The sequence below is a fragment of the Sardina pilchardus genome, chromosome 10, assembly GCF_963854185.1.
Source record: "Sardina pilchardus chromosome 10, fSarPil1.1, whole genome shotgun sequence".
NCBI classification, from domain to species: domain Eukaryota; kingdom Metazoa; phylum Chordata; class Actinopteri; order Clupeiformes; family Clupeidae; genus Sardina; species Sardina pilchardus.
This window is the reverse complement of record NC_085003.1, coordinates 26997323-27018509: the sequence shown is the minus strand read 5'-3', so window position 1 is coordinate 27018509 and position 21187 is coordinate 26997323. Positions and strand designations below refer to the sequence as shown.

Sequence of the window (21187 nt, the reverse complement as noted above, 5' to 3'; positions counted from 1 at the left end):
AACATCTCTCATTCTAGAGTCCTGGCAAAAAGATCTCACATCAGAAGCAACAGCCATGCAGAATACATTGACTGACGCTTCAACTTTTTTAGAAGTCAACATCTCAGTGAAACTTGTTTAATGTCATTTTCTTTAGTGCTGTATGCATGCAGTCCTAAAGGGCCATTACATCAGTCAACGGTGCACAAGCCTAGTTTATAAGAGTAAACACACACACACAGTAATTTCTTTTTTCAATGTTTTTTTATTCCTGAAAAACAAAAAAGGCAGCGAGTGCTTATGCAGTCAGCACACAAGCGCCCCCAACTTCTTTGATCTTCTCCTCAGCCCTGCGGCTGAAGAACTTTGCCTTGACGATGACTGGCTGCTTGGGGAGCTTGCCTTTGCCCAGCACTTTGAAGTAGCCCTGTAGAGAGAGAGCGAGAACTTAACATTAGCATCCAATGCAACCTCTATGAACTAAAAAGCAAACGACAACTCCAATCATACTTGGAATATTATATGTTCGGTGCAGACACCATTACAGCAATCTTCCTGTGTGGAAACGAATTACATGACATGCACATTGACAGTACAGTGCAAATAGTGTACAGCAACCAGGGTCGTTTGCTGGTCAACCCCCAAGGTAGTCACAAGGCAACCTCATTCCACCATTTCCCCTACCTCATCACCTATTTTCTCCATGTAGAACCTATAGTTATACATGGAGCTGGACAAATTGAATGTTTGGTAATCCTGTACTGAATATTCAAGCTCAGTGGGTCACAAGAAGCTAGACAACAGTCTTTATATTATAGACCTAGTCACTGGCGGTCATGGCAAATTGCACATATTGGTCATTTACACATATCCATTGCCAAAGGTACTGTTAAGTTTCAGTGTGTGGTCAATTTGCTTTTAAACATCCACTAAAACCCAACTACACACACGGACACGTAGTTGGTAGGCTGATGTCAACCTCTCAGTGAACTTCAGGTGACACTAGGCATCTACACGACAATGTAGGTCTGCAATCACAGTTAACGAGTTAATTTTTTTCCTGTCATCACTTTAGCCAAGAACACCTCAGAATCACTCACTGAGTAGCAACTTGGGAGAAATAAATAAAATAACTGGCAAAAGCTCTGAAGCATCAACACGCATAATGAAGCCAATAGGGAAAAAATTAAATATCCATATATTTATGGATACATCACTCGCCAAAATCCACCTCCTTGAAGCAAAGCACATTTGATATATCAAGGGCTAAACAGTAACAATGCAACAAAGCCGTGGTTGGTGAAAAATCTGTCTCTAGTTCATCTAAACATAGCAACGCAATATGTTGAATATTTTATGGTACTGGAGTTAACTCAAGTAAGCAGCAACATACACTACTCACAAAAAGTTAAGGATATCTGGCTTATGGGTGAAATTTATGGGAAATGTTAACAGTTCAAGCCACAGTGGAATTAGATCATGAAAGTAGGGCAGTTAAGTGAAAGCATGCTATGGTGACCCGAAAGTAGTGCACGTTAAGGCCCAAACTTGGATCAATAACATCTAACAACCTTATCACCCATGCAAAACACCACAACATCAACCAGAGATTGTGGGACATCTAATCTAATTATTTCTCAATAACGATAATGAGGGTGAAGAGAAAAGTAAACCCCCAGGTGGAACTCCAGGAACAGGCTTAAAGGGATAGTTTGGGTTTTAAGACACGAAGTTATATGGGTTCCCTGTCAATATATCACTCTTTTCAACGCATATGGTTTTGAGAAGAAAAACACTTTACTTTCGTGACCCCAGAAACTTGCCAGACTACTTTCTTCAGCATCAAAAACGATCAAAAACCGGCTGGATCTCGGCTCACAGGACGCTGTCGGGGGGTAAGTCAGTGCTGATGCACAACGTTGCTGACAGGGAACCCATATAACTTCGTGTCTTAAAACCCGAACTATCCCTTTAAGACACGGGACAGGACATACAACACAGTAGATGGTTGACAATACAAAGGCAAAAAATGAGGTTCAGACAGAAGTGTCAGACCTAATCACAAAAATCAACGCTGCGACGGACAGATCAGTAGGTACGTGGTAGCCTGATGTAGCTGACATTCAGATACTTACAGCTTGGACCACATCAATGATGGGAGCAGGGCCATCGGGCTTCTTGCTGTAGTTGATACGGGTCTGTTCGCTCACCAGCGTCCACAGCTTGTCCAGGTTGACGGTTGGGCAGTGTGTGGTGTTGTTCTTAACATGGTAATGTCTCATGCCCACCTTACCGAAGTACCCAGGATGGCTGGAAATTGAGAATAAAAGTCTGACCACATACTTCTGGCTCATAAGACATTTAAATTTCACCTCCAGAATCACAGCTAGTGTTTCTCTCATCAGGGTTATCCTCTGAAATTTACGTTAACAACTTAAGCAATGTAGGCTACTTATATTTGAACCGGTTACTCACTATTTGTCGAAGTTGATTCTGTGATGATGCATGCCACCGGCATTACCACGACCTCCAGGATGCTTTCTGTGTTTACCTGACATCAGGAAGAAAACGGCGGTTAGCTACTTGGGGTGTTGTCTTGCGTTTATCATAACGTGAACTTATCACAATGCTGGCCACCTAATGCCTAAAGTTCGCCGATGGTACTCACCAATACGACCATGTCCATGGCTGACGTGCCCACGGAGCTTCCTGGTCTTGGTCTTCTTGGTAGGCTAAAACAATCACCCATAATAACAATGTTAAGATACAAGAACACATTGACATCATTGCATGCATGAAAATGAAATGTGCTTTTCTGGACACATCACACTAACCACGTAGCCTAGGTTAACGTTAGCGGCATTTGGCTAATGACTTCGAGGCTAAGATGATACTTAGCATACAGATAGTCCCCAACTGTACCACAGTGCCGTCATTAAAACATAAAATCCATTATATGCAGTACGTGGCGTGCTAAATCTCCACTGCAACTTGTTCGTCAACGCACAGACCACAAAATAAATACAGCAGAATTATCGAGCAGGAACAGTCCAGGCAAATGCTGACACAGGTTGGGCTCAAATTATGATTTATCATGTTAACTGTAGTGAAATACTAGGAAGTACACGAAGTACTAAAGTCACTTTGTCCAACCGATTATATCAAGTTAACAGATGGAGTAAAATAATACTGGATGACAATAGATTTTCTAAAAAAGCGCCGATGGAAGATTTGTTCATGATACTCACCATCTTGGAGGAAATCGGAGAGAGGGCGAGCAAGCGGAATTCTCGCGTTGATGTTCGAGACTGTCTGTCTATCTTCTGCAAAATGCAACAGCGCCACGCTTTGGTTGGATGAACTTAAATGTCTGACGGCTGGGCTGAAACCGAGTGAAACTAAACACAGTCACGAAAAAAAGCTTACCTATTGACATACGTTTGTAATTTTTTTTAACTTCAGACTTGCTGGGTACTTCATAATAACCACATAGGAACTTAATAGTGAACAACATTGTTTGTTTGGAAACAGTATGTCCCATTCCAGGCCTATAGATGGCAGTGAATGTGCTTAATATTACCTTTATTTTGATTACGAAGAAATATGGTTGTATGGTTCTCATGCCTGTAGTGTGTCCTACCACGTTGGTGTTGTGGGGATGGCTACTGCACAGGTAATGCTATACTTGATCGCAATTATGCTCTCTGTCTGTTAAACGTGTGTTTGTGTGGGCAGTAACTTTGTCAAATCGTAGAAAACCAGGAATGTGATGAAAGGCTCTGTACGTTGAGTCGGCCAAGCTAGCTAGCCAGATGTCCAACAGCATCCACGTAGCTAACTTTTTTATAACAACCTCATAAGTGGAAATTCTCTCAGCAAATAGGTTAACTTTAGATAAGCTTAAGTCATTTTCGATAAGCATTAGTTGATGGTCTTAATTGTTGTATTGGGTTCATTGCTTGATGGTTTTAAATGCTGTAATGAGCTCATAGATTAGATTGTAGTTGTGGGAAATTTGTATGTTGCAGAGATGTGAAAGTCCGGCATCAGAAAGTAATAGCCCTGTCACATTTTTGGTCCTACCACTTAATCAGCTCATTTTGGTTATAGTGCGACTCTTAGGCCAGGTAGATCAGATATGTAGTGAAATCGTCTGTGCTAAGTGCACAAGTAGGACCAATACATGACAGGACTTTTACATCTCTTGTAAGTTGATGTACAATGACGTCTGTAATGTGTTCAGACGTGTTTCAAACTGATTGTGTTGTCTTACTGCAGGATGCTGATGAGGAAGTACATAAGGTGATAAGTGAAGATGAGGAGGGGAATGACCCAGACCCTGGTGTTGAGGGAGGTGAGGAAGAGGATGCTGATGAGGAGAATGAGCCTAAGGAGCCAAGGATCCGTGAAACACCAGAGGACATTCATTTTGATGCCATCGTAAACACTATAGCATTTCATCCTAAAGAGGATATCATTGCAGCTGGCGATATTGATGGCGACATATATTTGTAAGTACATGTTACCCATAGCATCTTACTCTAAAGTGAGTTGTCTTGATCATTCTTATGCTATGTGAATTCTTATGCTGTGTTCATTCTTATGCCTTGAATTTCCCCTTGGGGATCAATAACGCATCCATCTATCTACAAATGTTTACAGCACATTAATATTGTGTTTTACATTTACATGAAAAATCTTGTTTTGTTTCATGTTCATAGATACTCCTACTCGTGCACTGAAGGAGAGACGAAAGAACTGTGGTCATCAGGTCATCACCTGAAGTCCTGCAGGAAAGTGGCATTCTCCAGCGATGGCCGTAGTAAGTAGTCTCTTATTCATGCTTACTTACTGGGGGTGGGGGGGTCTGTATTCAATATGGTAATCTACATGTGGTTTGTGCTCTGTCTATTTACGTTGCTGATTTGTCTGAAATTGTTCTTAGGCTTGTTCAGTGTTGCTAAAGACAAATCGGTGCACATCATGGATGTGGAAGCAGGCAAGCTGGTCAAACGTATTACCAAAGCTCACAGGTATTAAAACACACTTGGACACTTCCTGCACACTTAGAAAAAACACTTAAACGTAGATGTAAAACATGAAGTTTGGCAGCTTGTTCTGGCTTGAACATCAAGAGATGACTTTCTCTCAAGAATGGTCCAACCTATAACCTCACCTTTTAAAGTCATATCAAAGTAAAGTGGTGCTCTCTAATGTAGAGGACCATTGCAAATGACTACTTAGCAATAATAAATGTGTGTTGGGGCTATCTTTCCTTACCCCTTGTCTCTATGCCAGTGTGCCCATCAATGCCCTGTTGTTGGTGGACGAGAACGTGCTGGCCACGGGCGATGACGGGGGCACGCTGAAGGTCTGGGACATGAGGAAGGGCACGGCCATCATGGACATGAAGCACCACAAGGACTTCATCAGTGAGATCGCCATAGACAGCGCTAAGAAGATCCTGCTAACCTCAAGGTAGAAATCTACAATTTTTGCAGTTTTACATTTTTGTTCTCGATTGATATATCTGGGGTTATTAAAGTGTAATTACAAATATTTTATGTTTGCTGGATTATGTGCTGAAATGTGCTGTTCCATGCCTTTTGATATGAGCCTAATTACTCACACAGAGACCTCTTTCTGCTTAAGTAAGCCTCTGATTTATTTCAGGTTGAAGTTATTGTACCATTTAGAGATAAACAAAAATAACACTTTTACATATCGGTTTTGACTGTGGAGATATGCGTCCTATAATAGGTAATTTACCAAACTTGTCTCTTTATCTGTCAACACAGTGGGGATGGTACCATGGCTGTCTTCAACATAAAGCGTCGGCGGTTTGATCTGGTATCTGAGTTCCAGAGTGGAGATCTGAATTCGGTGTCCATTGTGAAAGTAAGTACAATAATTTGCCACTAGAGGGCAGCATGCACCACACTTATTCCCAAAGCTGTCGATTTCTAGGTAATTTCTAGGTTATGTTTCGGAGGTTATGTTTTTGTTGTAGCCTGTTGTCTGTCTGTTTGCTTATTTGTTTGTTTTCCCATCAGTGGGATTACACAACAAATTACTCAGGGCAATTCAGTGGAACTTAACTTTGGCCAAGGAAGAAACTACTTTGGATCCAAATCCAAGGACCAGATCCAGAATTGTTTCCATTTCTTTGACCATGTGTGAGAGTGCATTGTTTAACAACTGCTGGCATTGGTGCCATGTGCTGGCCCTGGTGGTGATCTCTTCTCTCCAACTGCCCTGTTAGTCAATTATATGCCAATTTAATTCCCTGTTCTGTTAAAAGATCATTGCACAGAGAGTGTGTTAACGGTTATTTAAAGAGAGATTCGGGTGTTTATTGTAATGACAATCTTCTGAATCACCAAGCAAGCATGAGTCATATTTATGCAATTACTGATGCATCACTGATGGTTACTGTGTACACTGTTGCTGACTGTGTACTGGTTTTTAACATGGTGTAGAAGTATTGCCCTCTTGCTTTTGGTGAGGGTGCTTTTGGTGATTAATTTCAGAAATGTTTAACAGTTCTGTTTCATCTCAAATGTAAGTTCTAATGATGTACGGTACATAAGTTCTGACCTCCTCCATCTCTCTCAGCGTGGTAGGAAGGTGATCTGCGGCTCCAGCGACGGTACCATCTATATATTTAACTGGGACGGTTTTGGGGCGACCAGTGACCGATTCTTCGTGCAGGCAGAATCTCTCGACTGTATTGTGCCTATCACCGACAGCTTGGTGTGTGCCGGCTCCATGGATGGAGTTATCAGGTGAGTCCCTCAAATGGCACCACTCCACACAATCTATGATTACAGGAAGACAACAGCTATATAGTCTGGATATGTGAAACTTTACAGGTCATGATGAATTAAGATGACTTGTTCTTGTACGAAAGTAAACTTATTTTACAATTTAATTGGAATTAAATCATTGGAGGTTTACAGAAATGGTGGTGTGTTCCTGTTACCGGTATCTTAATCATTTAGTGTAAGGTGTCAGTCTGAGCTATTTTAAATAGGTGTGTAACAATCCACTAGCATATACATTGACCTAATAGAAAACAAATTGGTTGCATCATCGTGACTCATTAAAAATCGACACATGCTTGTCTATTTTCACACTGGATAGTTCATATAAGCCTTGTTGAGTTCCTGTTTATCTGGTGCCCAATGGGAACATTATTGAAAGGAATTTAATTGGAGTGTTGTACAAAGTGACTCTGCAAGATTCCCAGTCTTTACAGAATCATAGAATCATAGAAATGCTTATAGATCTCAGGTTTGAGAGTTTGTGCAAGATTAAGGCAGGAAGCTATGCAGACAAAATGCCTCTGCATACAAATGTGCAGATGAAGGATGATCGTAGCAGCTGTGAAGAATGCAAATATCGAAATGTCCCTGACCCTGGAATACCAAAATATTGTGTCAGTAATTTTTTTTTATTTAAATCTCTTTGGCGCCTGTCATGAATTTTTGCCTGACAGGCGCCATGAATTTTTTGCAAGATTTTTTCAGTTTGCTGTCCAAAGCTTAGTGAATACTCAAGGGAGCTTTAAGTATACTTAATTCTCAGATACGCTTAAGTGGAGAGCGAGCGAGGCACCAACAACACCAAGCTCATGGATTCATGATGTAGGGGGTTTACTCACTGTAAAGAAAGCTCTGTAGGCCTACTGTACTGCAAATTCATTTTGATAAAAGTATCTTCTAAATACATTACCCTAAAATATAACATAAAGGCGTGATTGTTCACTTGCGGTATCTGGATCTTTTTTTTGTGAAATAGAGCCATCAACATTTTGCCTAATCGGGTGGTTGGCAGTGTGGGTCAGCACAAGGGGGAGCCCATTGAGGAGATTGCCCGCTCCCGCGACACACGTTTCCTGGCCAGCAGTGCCCATGACCAGCTGGTCAAGTTCTGGGACATCTCCAAGCTCTCTGAACTCTCCGTCAGCGACTACCGCAAGAGGAAGAAGAAGCATGGCAAACTGACGTCGCTCAGCAAGAAAGCTGTCGGCAACGGAGACAACTTCTTCTCGGGGCTGCTGGATGAGCCGGACAAAAAGGACAATACGAAAGAGGAAGATGACCACGATGATGATGATGACGAGGACAGTGACAGTGATAGTGGCAGTGACTGAAAAACTCTGATCTGTTTAAGAACGTCACTGTTGGATATATGTCTTTTATTGCTTATTTTGTTTTGGTTTACTTGTACATTTCCGCTATAACTATTGTCTACTAAATCTAAACCATGCCACCTATATTGCAGCACTGGTTCCGTTGAAAGGATATCAGAGATAGTATATGAACCGAAACATTTGTATAGAAACACTGGCATATTGATTGAGCCCAGCCTAGAAAGGTCCTATGAAGGCATGTGACTTCAGTATCCTATTTGCCTGTTTTTTATGTCCGTCGTAAGATACATCCCCAGGTGTTGTTCACCAGCCCCCAACCTTCACACCCACCTGACATTTCACACTCTCACTCAGGGCGTTCTCACACTGGGCATGGTTAACTTGTACCGTGCCAGAGTACGGTTCTCTCCCGTTCTTGGTCTGCACTCACACTGCATTTTTATTAAACTGTACCCAGGCATAGTTGAGCTGATGTGCTCTAGAATCTTTGCATAAGCGTGATTATACTGTAAGCCCAACCGGACCATGCCCTCCGTGTCCACCTCCCCAAGCGGACCTGGGCACAGATAAGCATATTGTGCCCCGGTATGGAGTGATCTCACTTGTCACAAACTGGACTCTAGGGGGTCAAACATACTCGGGTACGGTACAGATGGCATAGTGTGATTATGCCCTTACAGTAATTTCCCGCATATAAGCCGCAGGACAGTGTTTTATGCCAGTTAAAAGAAACAAAACCATATTAACACCATATTAACTGACCCCCTGTATTAACCTCATAACTGAAGAAATTTAGCAAAATCAATGTATAAGCCGCGGCTAATAGTCGGGAAATTATGGTAGTCTGTTTCAGACTAGAGGCTACAACTGACACTGACCATCACCTAGTTTGTTTTAACTTATGGCACTGGGACAAAGCTGATAACAGCAGAAACAGTTAACAAGGCCTTAATCATCAACATGGAGAAAGTAAGTGGTGTTGCTTGTCAGTAAAGAGGGTTCACCGCCCTACAGCTCCTGCTCAGCAACAGTAACCACTCACCGGGAGGGAAAAGCTCGAATACATTTGGCTGATTAGACAATATCGTAATGAAACGGAAGGAAGTAATGGAAACAACAAGAACGTGTACATGTGCCTCTACACAACAACATTTATCGAGATGAAACAAAAATGGAAGTCGCCTCATTTTAGGAGTTTTAGAAGTCATTTTAGGAGGTAATGAGACTTTTATTGCTTTCGCTTGTGTGCTTTGAAGTTTTGACAGAGAAAGAGACCCACCCAGGGAAGAGCAGGAGGATTAGTGGGAGCCGTAATATCATTACTTCCTCTTGAGAAGCTAATGAAAGACTTCCGACATCAGCTGGACGTCCCCTGATTCAGTTACTTGAGGTACATGCGATGGTTGTTGGTTTGTTAACGCTTTTCTGTCAAGTTTGTTCAATGTGAAAGTTTTCCAGAAGTCTGTTGAAGCATTACGTGGCTTTAAGCAGACAATGTTACACTCTGTAGATGACTGTTGACCTTGTAACCTTATGAAAAGAAACAGTTGTGCCCTCTAGAGATGCACAGACCCCTGCCTATTCTGTCCTCTTGGTCAACCTGAAGTAAAGGACAAGTGCTTAATTATTCCTGTTTGCTTTGAAATTACAGGGTCCTGAAAGGGAAGAAGTGCCCCCTCATAAATCCATCTCTCCTTGCTCAAGCAGCTGTTTGACTACAAAGTGTAAATCTTGAGGTATGGCTCTGCTTTTGGCCTCGGGTGCCTGGCTGGAGGCCCCTATGGGTTGCACTGTGCTGCTAAGATAACATCAAAATGCTTAACTATTCTCGAATGGTCAAAACGTGTAAAATGATCAATGGAAAAAGTCCAAACTATGGCATTAATTGGCAAGAGATGTTTACTGTTCCTGATGCAATGGGAAACAAACTCAAAAGGCAGTAAACTTTTGCATTAATTGCGAGTGTTTTGATTTATAATAAGACTAGGCAGCTTATTAGGCTACAGACTAGTCTACAACAGACTGCACACACCATTTAAGTCCTGTAAAAGTTTGCTTCGAAATCCACTTTATTTATGATAAATAGCTACCACAACGTATAATGTTGGGTGACTAAATGGCAATTCGGGAATGCCAATATTAATACCAAAAAAGCAGAAGGTTTAATTCCATATAGACTCAATTCACTCTTTAAAAACCCAATTGATACACCACTGATGGTAGGCTACTGTACTGGATGTCGTGCAAGTCTGGAATAAGGAATTTCTTCAGAACACCTTCAAGTGAGATGCGAGTGCTCCCCTATGTGATAAGTCGTTTAGGCTAGTTAGCTTCGGGCACTCGCAGAGGCGCAAATTAGGCTAATTCCACTAAATCTCGGTGGATGTGATGTCAAAGGCATGCAGTCACATCCCGCCCCCACCCCCGTCCCGGGGAGCACAAACTCCGCTGCCACGAAGCATATTTCGTCAAGCACAGCTAGTCGAGCAAGCCAAGAGGAGCTGGCTCAAGCGAACATTTATCTCCGCAAAGTCTTTTCAGGAAAATCGAGAACAGTAAGTAGCCGAACCGAGCCGAACTACCAGTTGTAGCGATATTGTTACTACATTGGCGGTAGCCTTTAGAAATGATGTAAAAAGTAACACATTTGTAACAGACTAGTTATTCATAATGAATGTGAGTGACTGGTTCCTACCTAAACCCGTGTTTGTTAACCACCGTACTCTGTTTGAAACAGTTGTTTGACATGTTGGGTCACAAAGATGCTCCAATGAAATGCAGTTTGTGAAATGCAGCTTGTGTCAGCCTCCCATTATGGGTCGCTCCGTAAACCAAATTCTAGGGGTGCTAGTCTTCAGTGATCAAATTAGCGGTAAAGGTGTGACATCTAATTATTGTGCCGTGCTGGTCACGAGCCACTTTTTTACCAAGATGTTTGTAAACTACTGCTTTGAAGTAGAGGAGGCGTTACTATGGGGGAGAAAAAATAGCAATTTTTGAGTGACTCTCACTGAAAATGTTCATGAACATGGGTTCACTAAGAACAACACCTATCCTAGGGAGACTACTATTGGAAAGTTTTGATTTATTCTAATTCTGGACATAAAGAAAGCTTTGATGTGTGATGCTTGAACTTTGACTACCCTTGTGGGTCAAGCCGATAAATGCATGTTGGCTATAGGCCTATGCTTAAAGTAAAGTTGCCATCTCTCTCTCTCATACACACACACACAGAGGAGCCACTGTTCTCAAAGATGCATCGTGGCAGAGTCTTGAACCGTGAGAACTAATATAGAGAACTGAGTGTCCCATTATTGCAGAACGACAGTTTTAATCAAAGCAATGTACTTGCATGCACAATGCACTAATCAGTATTGTCATCACTTGCTTTGCCTCCTGATAGTGTTACCTGATAGCAAAGCTGGGGAAAATAAGACATTTTATCAAGATTTTACAAGATGAAACACAGATTTTTGTACAGACAAATATAAACTGCTGCTGATGGTACTTATTTATAATTAGCTCATCATTATCATTATGGTCTTCATCAGCAAATCATCTGTGAACACCTGAATAAAACGTCTTCATGTCTCTTAGGTGATGGAGGTGCGTAGGATCTGCTGTATTGGGGCGGGTTACGTGGGAGGCCCTACCTGCAGTGTCATCGCTCAGATGTGCCCAGAGGTGGTGGTCACCGTTGTGGACGTGAACGAGGACCGCATCCGTGCCTGGAACTCCAGCTGCTTACCCATTTTTGAGGTATTGGTCATATCTGTGCAACACCCATGTCAGCATACTCATAGCTCTGAGCCCAGTGATTTTTATACTCTAAAGAGTATCTCTAAAGACATTGTAAACATTACTTTGGGCGTCGGACAAATCGCATAACCATATCCATAACTTCGAAGAAATCCTGAAGATAGCTGGTTCTGTCAAGTCCATAGATACTATTAAAAACTGATAGTCCCTGAGACTTCTCTTATTCCGTTGATCAGCAACAAAAAATGCATTAATTAATGGGGCGGTGGTAGTGAATTGGTTAAGGAGGTGGGATAATGTGCCGTAGCCTGAAAGTTGTCAGTTAATTTCCCGGCTTCTACCGCTGTGCCCTTGAGCAAGGCACTTAACCCCAAGTTGCTCCGGGGACAATGTAATCCTTTGTAATATAGTTGACATATGTTAATAACTTTGAATGAAAAAAGTATCTACATTTAATGTAATGTAATGTAATGTAATGTAATGAATAATCAGATTTCCAAAGACAGGAATCGTTATTTTGCATATTTCACACACTGAGGGGACACTGCACTCCATATGTATATGAGGCTTAATACAGCAGATGTTACTCTGTTTTTATCCTCCATCACAAGTGCATCTTAATTTCCAGTGTGATTATGCTGTTTTATGGTTATTACAATTCTACTCATCTGCCAGGCTGGATAACAAAGTAGCAATATGCCAAAACAGATGTCTTAGCAACAATGACTAAACGAATGAATCATCGGCTGGTTCGAATTTGCTGGTGACTATCACCATGAAACATTGCAACATTTCTGTTAAATCAGAACTCCATGTCTAACTTCCCCCCCATGTCAACATATATCTTGTCCAGATGTGACACTTCATGTGTTGATCATTCCACAATGTCCACAATACCTTTCTTATGTTGACCTCATCCTTTCATGTGTTCAACTTTAATTCTTGTCTAAACTCCAAACTCAAAGCTTGTCCTTCCTCCCTCGTCCTCTCCTCATAGCCTGGTCTGCAGGAGGTGGTGACGTCCTGTCGAGGAGTCAATCTCTTCTTCTCAACGGACATCGACACTGCCATCAAAGAGGCTGACCTCGTGTTCATATCAGTAAGTGTCATCACTAGTGTTTTTCCCAGTTGAAGTGTATACAGTGAGTACCTTGTAAAACCTCCAACCTGAACGTTAGCAAATAGCATGACATTGTTGTGGTTGACTTTAATTATATGTTCCATTTAGATTGCAGTCCAGGAAGTTCTACCCACAATTGCCTCTTAAACTGTGTGGGTAGCTGCAACTTTGGCTGCATAATGCTGTACAGCCTTTGTGTGTGATGCTTAAGTCTCAGACGTGAGACGGTCCAGCTCCTCTGAGAAACCTGTAGCAGTAGCTTTTCTTTAGTTATCAGTGCAGCAATGCAGCCCCACTAAAGTGACTGTAACAACATTGTTTAAGTGAATGTCACTATATTGTAATTATAATATATATCATAATGGCTTTATGATATTGAAGACCAGCATAATCCAAGGTATGACTAATCTTCATGCTTGTGTCTTGCAGGTGAACACTCCGACAAAGACCTTTGGTATCGGTAAGGGCCGTGCTGCTGATCTGAAGTACATTGAGGCGTGTGCACGCCGCATTGCAGAGTTGTCCAGCGGCTGTAAGATAGTGGTGGAGAAGAGCACTGTGCCCGTGCGCGCTGCAGAGAGCATACGCCGCATCTTCAACGCCAACACCAAGAGTAACCTCAACCTACAGGTAACTGAAGCTCATGAAAGTAACATTATGGATTTAAGTCAGTACATACAAGATGCAGGATGTCGAAAACAAACCCAAGCCTGCAAGATGACTGAATTCAATATCAACAGACACTGGGCATCTACAGCTTCACTGTAAATTGAAAACTGGAAAATGAATGCCTTCCCGATGCTTTCAGACACAAACTACAAAATACACAATCTACACAATCTTCATATGTTTTCATACATACTGTACCTCATATTTCATGATGTAGGCAGATTTTTCCCCCTACTGAATTTTTTTTCATTTAGTCTTTCATGGTCTTTTATTCTCTCTACAGTCCATCCTATCGTCGGTCCTTTCTGATTGTCTGTATCGACTGTCCATTTTTGCTGTAGGTGCTGTCCAACCCTGAGTTCCTGGCCGAGGGAACAGCCATCGCAGACCTGAAGAACCCGGACCGCGTGCTGATTGGAGGGGACGAGACTCCGGAGGGGCAGAGTGCCGTCCAGGCCCTCAGAAGGATCTATGAGCACTGGGTGCCCAAGACCAAAATCATCACTACCAACACCTGGTCCTCCGAGCTCTCCAAACTGGTATGGTTGCCATGGAAACTTCAGTATTTGAGATATTGGGAGAACGATGTTATGGAAGTTTAATAACATTGTTGTGTAACTGTAGTACATACTCATAGCAATGAATCAGTGTTTCCGAGAACCCAGACACCCTTGGGTTTGTTGTAGACTTAACCTGCCTCAGTTGCTCACCTACCCAGATGACAGATCATTTCCTCTCCTATCTTCTCCTTTCCCCTCTCTGTCATTTCCCCTTCTCTCTTATGTTCTCCTTTCCACTTCTCTCCCCTCTTCTTCTCTCCTCTTTTCTCTTCACCTTTCCTCTCCTCTCCTCTCTATCCCCTCTTCCTCTTCTCCTTTCCCTTCCTTCCCTCTCCCCCTCTCTCAGGCAGCCAATGCGTTTCTGGCGCAGCGCATCAGCAGCATTAACTCCATCAGCGCTCTTTGTGAGGTCACGGGGGCAGACGTGGAAGAGGTGGCCCACGCCATCGGCACTGACCAGAGAATCGGCAGCCGCTTCCTCAAGGCCAGCGTGGGTGAGTAGTGGGATTTCAGCTGGTGACCACAATTCACAGTGATGCAACTTCATGATGCACTCATACCGTCATCCATCCCCCCATCATCAACAGGGCGGGCCTGGCAGGGGCTATTGGGCTGGGTGGTTTCCATGACATGGATGTGGTTTAGACATATGTGGTCATATGTCTAGAGTAAACTCATTCATTTAGTTTTTTGAAAATAAAGTACCGGTATTCAAATCCCCATATAGGCAGTAGTAGTCTAACTAACAACTGTAGTACTTCAAGTCTATTACAGACATGGAAAGTTGGGGGATTTTATCATATTTGGGGCAAAGTCATGGAATATCAGGACATTTTGTTGTAGCAGTTTAAACTTTGCTTGCCAAATTACATTAATACAAAGACAGTATATTTGCCATGCAGAATTGGTGTTTATCTGGTTATTAGCTTCACTGCTTGTTTGAGGGGTGATGGTTAGCCAAACTTTGTTTATTCAATGCCCATTCATTCATCCTCCACTCAAACAAGCAGTGGAGCCAAAGGTTCTTGAATACTACAGGGCTGCTCTGAAATGTTCAATGTCAAAGTATTGAACAGAACAGAACAGTGCGTTCATTGCTTCTATGAAACAAAGTAGGATTATATTTGCCCAAAGGGTGTGTACAGTTTCACAGTCACATTTTCACATCTGTCTTGAGTTAGAGTCAGTGACTGTATACCCGTCAGAAACAAAAACATGTGAACTCATGTCCAGTCAGGACACAGGGTGTAATTGTTGGTGGTTTATAGCACAATGGTCAGTGACGGGAACATGCGCAAATGTTTGTTGTGGTAGTGTTTCAAGAGCCAATTTGAAGAGTATTAGAAACAGGCGGATACAAGCCTGTGGGAATTCAGTGTTGAAATCAATTAAACTGAAAAGAAAAAAGAAAACTCAGATCTTTTTGTTTTGTAACCGCCTTGTACTCCATGTGAGCTATAGCGGTCTTATGCCATGGTCAGCCTTGTATACTTTTTTTTGTGTGTGGATTAATTGGATTTACTGGATATTACTTAAGAAGAATGGAAGTAAACTCTGTATGCAAAATGTGTATAAGTCCTTGTTCCTGTTTCCAGGCTTTGGTGGGAGCTGCTTTCAAAAAGATGTCCTCAATCTGGTGTATTTGTGTGAAGCTCTTAACCTACCAGAGGTGGCAAGATACTGGCAACAGGTGGGCAGTTTGTCTCATTCTCTTAGTTTAGTTAATTGAATAAAAGGCTATTTGATCAAATAAATTCTTCAAACTTTACATGTGTGCCATTTTCTACTCCTCTTATACTGATATGTACTGTATATCCATGTGGTGCCGTTATATTAACGGTTATTCTCAAAGGTGGTATTACAGCCATTGTTGCATTCTAGCTAAACTATTACATACAGTCTGACAGAGCAGTTTTATGGCACTCCTGGATACATACCACAGCCTAAGTTCAAAGTGTTATGTCGCAAAGCGTAGCGTAGACTTGTGTATATTTAGTGTCAGTGTCATTAATTATTTCTCAGTAAACAGTTCCTGTTCTGCAATGTCTCACAATGTCATAGCAGTAACCAAAGTGACCTAACACACACTGGTGTTTGTTGTGTAATTGTTCACTCTCCCAGGTGATTGAAATTAATGACTACCAGCGCAAGCGCTTCTCCTCGCGCATCATCAGCTGCCTCTTCAACACGGTGACCGATAAGAAGATCGCTCTGCTAGGCTTCGCCTTCAAGAAGGACACCGGAGATACCAGGTGAGACTCCATTTAGATGTAGAAGAGACTGACAACGAGAGCGCATGGAATGGTAATGTATTTCAGCGATTGTACTAGGCAACATAACTACTGGCGGGGGGAAACGTTGCGTGAAAGTTAAAATAATATTACTATAAATACTTTTTTAGTGTATCTTTGGGCTTTTTACACCCCATCCATAAACTGACTGGAAGTGTATCCCAGTCCAGACATGTTGGTGCAATCACAAAATCGATTAAATCATAAAATTCACAAACACGGGTGTCGGAAGTGTGCATTTATCCATTAATTATGCATGTTAGGGCGACACAGTGCTAAGATTGTGTGACTGAAAATGCAGATCCATCTTTCAGGAGGAAATTATATATATAATTATATTTATTTGATTTCATACATGTAACAGAAATTGCTTATACCAGTACAGACATATTATATTAGACATATCAATATGCAGTTCTACTGGCAAGGTATTCACATTCTGTTACTCACAGTTATTCCCCACAGTCATTCATACTCACACACATTCACCCATACATGCCTAGAACATGCACACACTATTATTCATACTCACACACATTCACCCACACCTTGTTATCTCTCTTGACTGTGTTATAGAGAATCATCCAGCATCCATATCAGCCGCTATCTTCTGGAGGAAGGAGCCTGTCTGTGTGTTTACGACCCCAAGGTCAAAGCAGAGCAGATCATCCAGGACCTGACGCAGGTCACTGCCTCAGAGAAGAATGGCCCTTCCAGAGGTATACTCACATAAAACATGATCAGACACGCACACACACACACACACACACACACACACACACACACTCACATAAAACATGATCAGACACATACACACACAAACACACACACACACACACACACACATAAAAACATGATCCAACACACACACACACACACACACACACACACACACACACACACACACACACACACACACACACACACACACACAGATAGAAACATGATCACACAATCAAACAACTCTCAATAGGCTCAGCAGAGTGACAAACACACACACTCATTTTAAAACGTTTCAACTGTGTGTATCTGTTTCCATCGAACAGTGTCTGAGCTGGTCACCATTGCCACCAACCCCTACGAGGCCTGTGAGAATGCCCATGCCATTGTCATCTGCACCGAGTGGGACATGTTCAAGGTTTGAGACACACTCTAGCACTCACTACCATTGAACTGAAACATGCGATAGAAATATATTTTATTTTCGTATCACTTCTATTATTCTAGACATATTAGTAAGTTATCAAAACACTCTCTAAAGTGCACGATATAATGCAACAGAATCCCAAGGTTTTCCACTTTATAGTTTAACTAAAAAGGAGAACCTTCATCAGGAAATAAACCAGACTGTAGAGAACAAAGGGAAAAGGGGGCATAGAGGATCCCAGGAACACTAAGATATGAAAATATATCAGTGCACAAGGTCAGCTCAAACAAGTCCACTGTTATTTGATGCCTCAAGTCTTAACAAAAAATATATACAAGATAGCATGCAGTGCTGCTATTTCAAATCTTGTCGCTAATAGCATATCATTGAATACTGTTAAAGCAGCGAGTTGAATCTGTGTGCAATTTGCATTTGTGTGTGATGTATACAGAATGCATCTCAGCCATGATCTTGAACTAAAGTTGCTGCACCCTGTTTGTGTTTCTGTGCAGGAGCTGGACTATGAGAGGATCTACAAGGCCATGCTGAAGCCAGCCTTTGTGTTTGACGGCAGAAGGATCTTAGATGGCCTACATGACCAGCTCCAGCACATTGGCTTTCAGGTAGGTTGACTCACCACTAAAATGATCACATCACTGAACAAAGCAGTGACTTGCTCCTTCATTTTAAACATACCAATACAGGCTCCAATGCAGGGGACATGGGGTATTTTTTATAACCTGTCCAGAGATGCTTGGTGGGAGGGAATTCCAGAGATGGGGGGCAGAGCGACTGAAAGCTCCCCCATGGTGGTCAGACGGGCAGGAGGCACAATGAGGCTGATAGATGAGGCAGATCTGAGTGTCCGGGAAGGGGTGTTGATGTGAATGAGGTCAGAAAGGTATGGGGGAGAGAGGTTATGAATGGCCTTGAAGGTGTGGAGCAGAATTTTGAAGTCCATGCGGAATTTGACCGCAAGCCAGTGAAGCTGTTGCAGAACAGGTGTGATGTTCTTGAATTTCCCCTTGGGGATCAATGAAGTATCTATCTATCTATTTATCTATCTATCTATCTATCTATCTATGTGATTGATGGATGGGATCCTGGTGATGATGCGGGCGGCAGAGTTCTGAACCAATTGGTGTTTATGGATATACTTGTGAGGAAGACCAAAGAGAAGGGAGTTGTGGGGATGTGACCAGGGTGTGGACCAGGATGGCAGTGGAGTTGGGAGTAAGGGATGGGCGGAGACGGTTGATGTTGCCTAGATGGTAATAGGCTGACCGGGGGTGGGATAGGGTAGTGTGACCTTCTTGTTCCTGTCAAAGTGATCCCATCGCTGTCAGTTACTTAGGACATTAAAGCACAGGGCATTGAACAGTGTTACGGACTCAGTGAGTGCAGTGACTGTGCTAGGAGGAAGTTTGCAAGAACCTCTGAAGATGACTTCAGGCACTTAAAACTTGACTGAAGGAAAAGAATATTGATCTAAATCCTCTTGTTATCGTATGTGTGTTTGTTTTCAGGTGGAGACGATCGGTAAGAGAGTTAACCAGAGGATCCCCTACACCACCACAGACTCAGGAGATCAGCCGCAGGCGAAAAAGAACAAAGTATGAAGTGCTTTTCAGACAGCAGTCAACGCAACTGACTGGCAGAAAGATCATCCTGTATAATTGAATTGTGATTGTGAAATGTGAGCATCTCAGTGTTTCTCTATTATTTTTTAGTATTTCTATTACTTGGAGGGACACATTATTTAATAAGGGCAGGTCGAAAAGAATCTTTTTTATTATTATTACTTTTATACACTACAGGCTGCATTTGTAATTGTCCACATGTGCATTAACTTTGATCTACAATGCTGTGACACAAACCCTAACTGGTTTGGTAAATGTACAAATATATAATTCTTTATAAATGAAATACACAAAAAAAACCTGTTATTTATAGATATTTTGTGTTTTGGTACATTTTTACCATGTACAATTCAATCTCAAACTTTTCTAATAAGAAATCTCATATTAATGTACCAGGATTGTCTTGTATGTTTCATGAATGTGTTCTGTCAGAGAGGTTTGATTACATTTCTCTCTGCTCTGCCTCTTGACTATAGTCCAAGCCTTAATTCTCAGCATACCTTTCACTCAAATGCTAACCTTTCAAACACTACCTTTCAAGAACTCAGACGCAATAGAATTTATAGAGGTTCTATGAGAGGGGCAGAGTGAAAACACAAAGTTAGACTAGCGAAATAAACTTGCAGACCAGTGGTTTTGGGACAGTGAGGTTGAATGGGTGACAATAAAACTATATTGTCATGTTGACTGAGGAATCCTTTCTTTTCAGGCTCAAGGAAGGTTTCTAGGTGTTCTGTTGCATGTTAAAAAGAGGTGATTTGGCATTGTCCTTGCTTGTCTAAAATGTTAACGTATTGTTTTTGGCTTGGTGTTGCTTTCTCATAAATGTCACTGCAGTCATTGTGGTCTGGCTAGTGGCTACACTTTGTTGGGTTTTCTCAGGGCTATTATAGCCTTTGGGATGGGTGTAGTCCAGCAAAGCACAAATGAATGGATCACCCATCTGACTACTCTTTCGAAGCACTAAGTTAAACTTAAGTTTATTATTCAACCTTCACACAGTGGGGCACAGGGCAGCATTGCATATGGGGCTACCAGCCTAGGCCTACCACAGCTAAAACTCAACTGAGAGCCTGCTGGAGCAGCTGAAGGAAGTGTACATGCACATTTAACTCTACATAGGGTGCCTCTCATGCAGCGTGTATACGTCCTCCCTCGCTCCTCGGGCCTCGATCCTCACTGATCTACATAAAGAAAGATAGAAGAAGGGCTAGACTATCCCATTGTTGCCGCCCCATCATTCTTAATGTAGATCAGTGAGGATCGAGGCCCGAGGAGCGAGGGAGGACGTATAAACGCTGCATGAGAGGCACCTACAGGTCTAGTTCAGCGGTGGCCAACCCGCGGCTCGCGAGCCACATGCGGCTCTTTGCCTCCTCTCGTGCGGCTCACGGCTGCTCAACTGATGTTCTCAGTTCTCCTCGGACCTAAACGTTTTCCTTTTGAAATAGCCTAGCCTTTATTTCCGGTAAATAAAAAATAATTTCAGAATTTGATAGTAGCCTATTGCCAAAAGTAATTATTAATAGTGAACAATAATTGTACCGTCATGATATGGATAGGAATTGGCCAAAACGAAGCAGACGTGTTTATTCTTCAGCCAGGTTTAATGCTACTGTTGCAATCAGGAATACCCTGAAGCTAATCGTAAGTAGAAGGAACACGTGCCATTGAAAAGGACCATTTATCGTTTTGTAGCATAACCCCTCTGGTTAATATGTCAAAGTAATCAAAACAAAAGCACTCTGAGATCGCCTCAAAACTCCGCCTCGCGCATCCTGATTAACATCTCGCGCGTCCGCTTAACATCTTGCTTAACAAACAGACAAACACCGATGAAAACATAACCTCATTTGCGGAGGTGATA

At 42.1% G+C, this 21187-nt stretch overlaps 3 protein-coding genes across 4 annotated transcripts; 2 read left to right on the top strand and 1 right to left on the bottom strand.

The window, feature by feature from the left end:
* Positions 1–224: 224 nt before the first annotated feature.
* LOC134094027 (large ribosomal subunit protein uL15-like) lies at positions 225–3313 on the bottom strand. The gene is made up of 5 exons (XM_062547390.1): positions 3228–3313; positions 2648–2711; positions 2455–2530; positions 2115–2289; positions 225–406 (listed from the first exon to the last, which is right to left on the bottom strand). The coding sequence occupies exons 1-5, from the start codon at positions 3228–3230 to the stop codon at positions 278–280; spliced, it is 447 nt and encodes a 148-aa protein (XP_062403374.1). The 5' UTR covers positions 3231–3313; the 3' UTR covers positions 225–277.
* Positions 3314–3581: 268 nt separating this feature from the next.
* wdr55 (WD repeat domain 55) lies at positions 3582–8435 on the top strand. Its single transcript, XM_062547389.1, has 8 exons — positions 3582–3652; positions 4258–4490; positions 4701–4801; positions 4925–5012; positions 5278–5457; positions 5778–5877; positions 6595–6764; positions 7780–8435. Exons 1-8 carry the CDS (start codon positions 3638–3640, stop codon positions 8132–8134), a joined length of 1242 nt encoding a protein of 413 aa, XP_062403373.1. The 5' UTR covers positions 3582–3637; the 3' UTR covers positions 8135–8435.
* Positions 8436–8564: 129 nt separating this feature from the next.
* On the top strand, positions 8565–19783 carry LOC134094025 (UDP-glucose 6-dehydrogenase-like). 2 transcript variants are annotated; one of them, XM_062547387.1, is made up of 13 exons: positions 8565–9524; positions 9786–9870; positions 11732–11893; positions 12891–12992; positions 13443–13643; positions 14024–14221; positions 14589–14736; positions 15838–15932; positions 16364–16494; positions 17110–17252; positions 17580–17671; positions 18193–18303; positions 19207–19783. In XM_062547387.1, exons 3-13 carry the CDS (start codon positions 11735–11737, stop codon positions 19297–19299), a joined length of 1473 nt encoding a protein of 490 aa, XP_062403371.1. In that variant the 5' UTR covers positions 8565–9524; positions 9786–9870; positions 11732–11734; the 3' UTR covers positions 19300–19783. The 2 variants fall into 2 exon arrangements, with proteins under 2 accessions (XP_062403371.1, XP_062403372.1); XM_062547388.1 differs by lacking the exons at positions 8565–9524; positions 9786–9870 and adding an exon at positions 10578–10689.
* The last annotated feature ends 1404 nt before the right edge of the window (positions 19784–21187 follow it).

Bases quoted from the DNA above. Each gene is read 5' to 3' on its own strand.
- LOC134094025 (XM_062547387.1), top strand. From the start codon at position 11,735: ATGGAGGTGCGTAGGATCTGCTGTATTGGGGCGGGTTACGTGGGAGGC. The intron at 11,894-12,890 runs GTATTGGTCATA...CTCTCCTCATAG, and splicing joins GCTGCTTACCCATTTTTGAG to CCTGGTCTGCAGGAGGTGGT. The intron at 14,737-15,837 runs GTGAGTAGTGGG...TCCTGTTTCCAG, and splicing joins CTTCCTCAAGGCCAGCGTGG to GCTTTGGTGGGAGCTGCTTT.
- LOC134094027 (XM_062547390.1), bottom strand. The intron at 2,531-2,647 runs GTGAGTACCATC...TCCTGATGTCAG, and splicing joins CCATGGACATGGTCGTATTG to GTAAACACAGAAAGCATCCT. The intron at 407-2,114 runs GTAAGTATCTGA...CTCTCTCTACAG, and splicing joins TCATTGATGTGGTCCAAGCT to GGCTACTTCAAAGTGCTGGG.
- wdr55 (XM_062547389.1), top strand. The intron at 4,491-4,700 runs GTAAGTACATGT...TCATGTTCATAG, and splicing joins ATTGATGGCGACATATATTT to ATACTCCTACTCGTGCACTG. The intron at 5,458-5,777 runs GTAGAAATCTAC...CTGTCAACACAG, and splicing joins AAGATCCTGCTAACCTCAAG to TGGGGATGGTACCATGGCTG.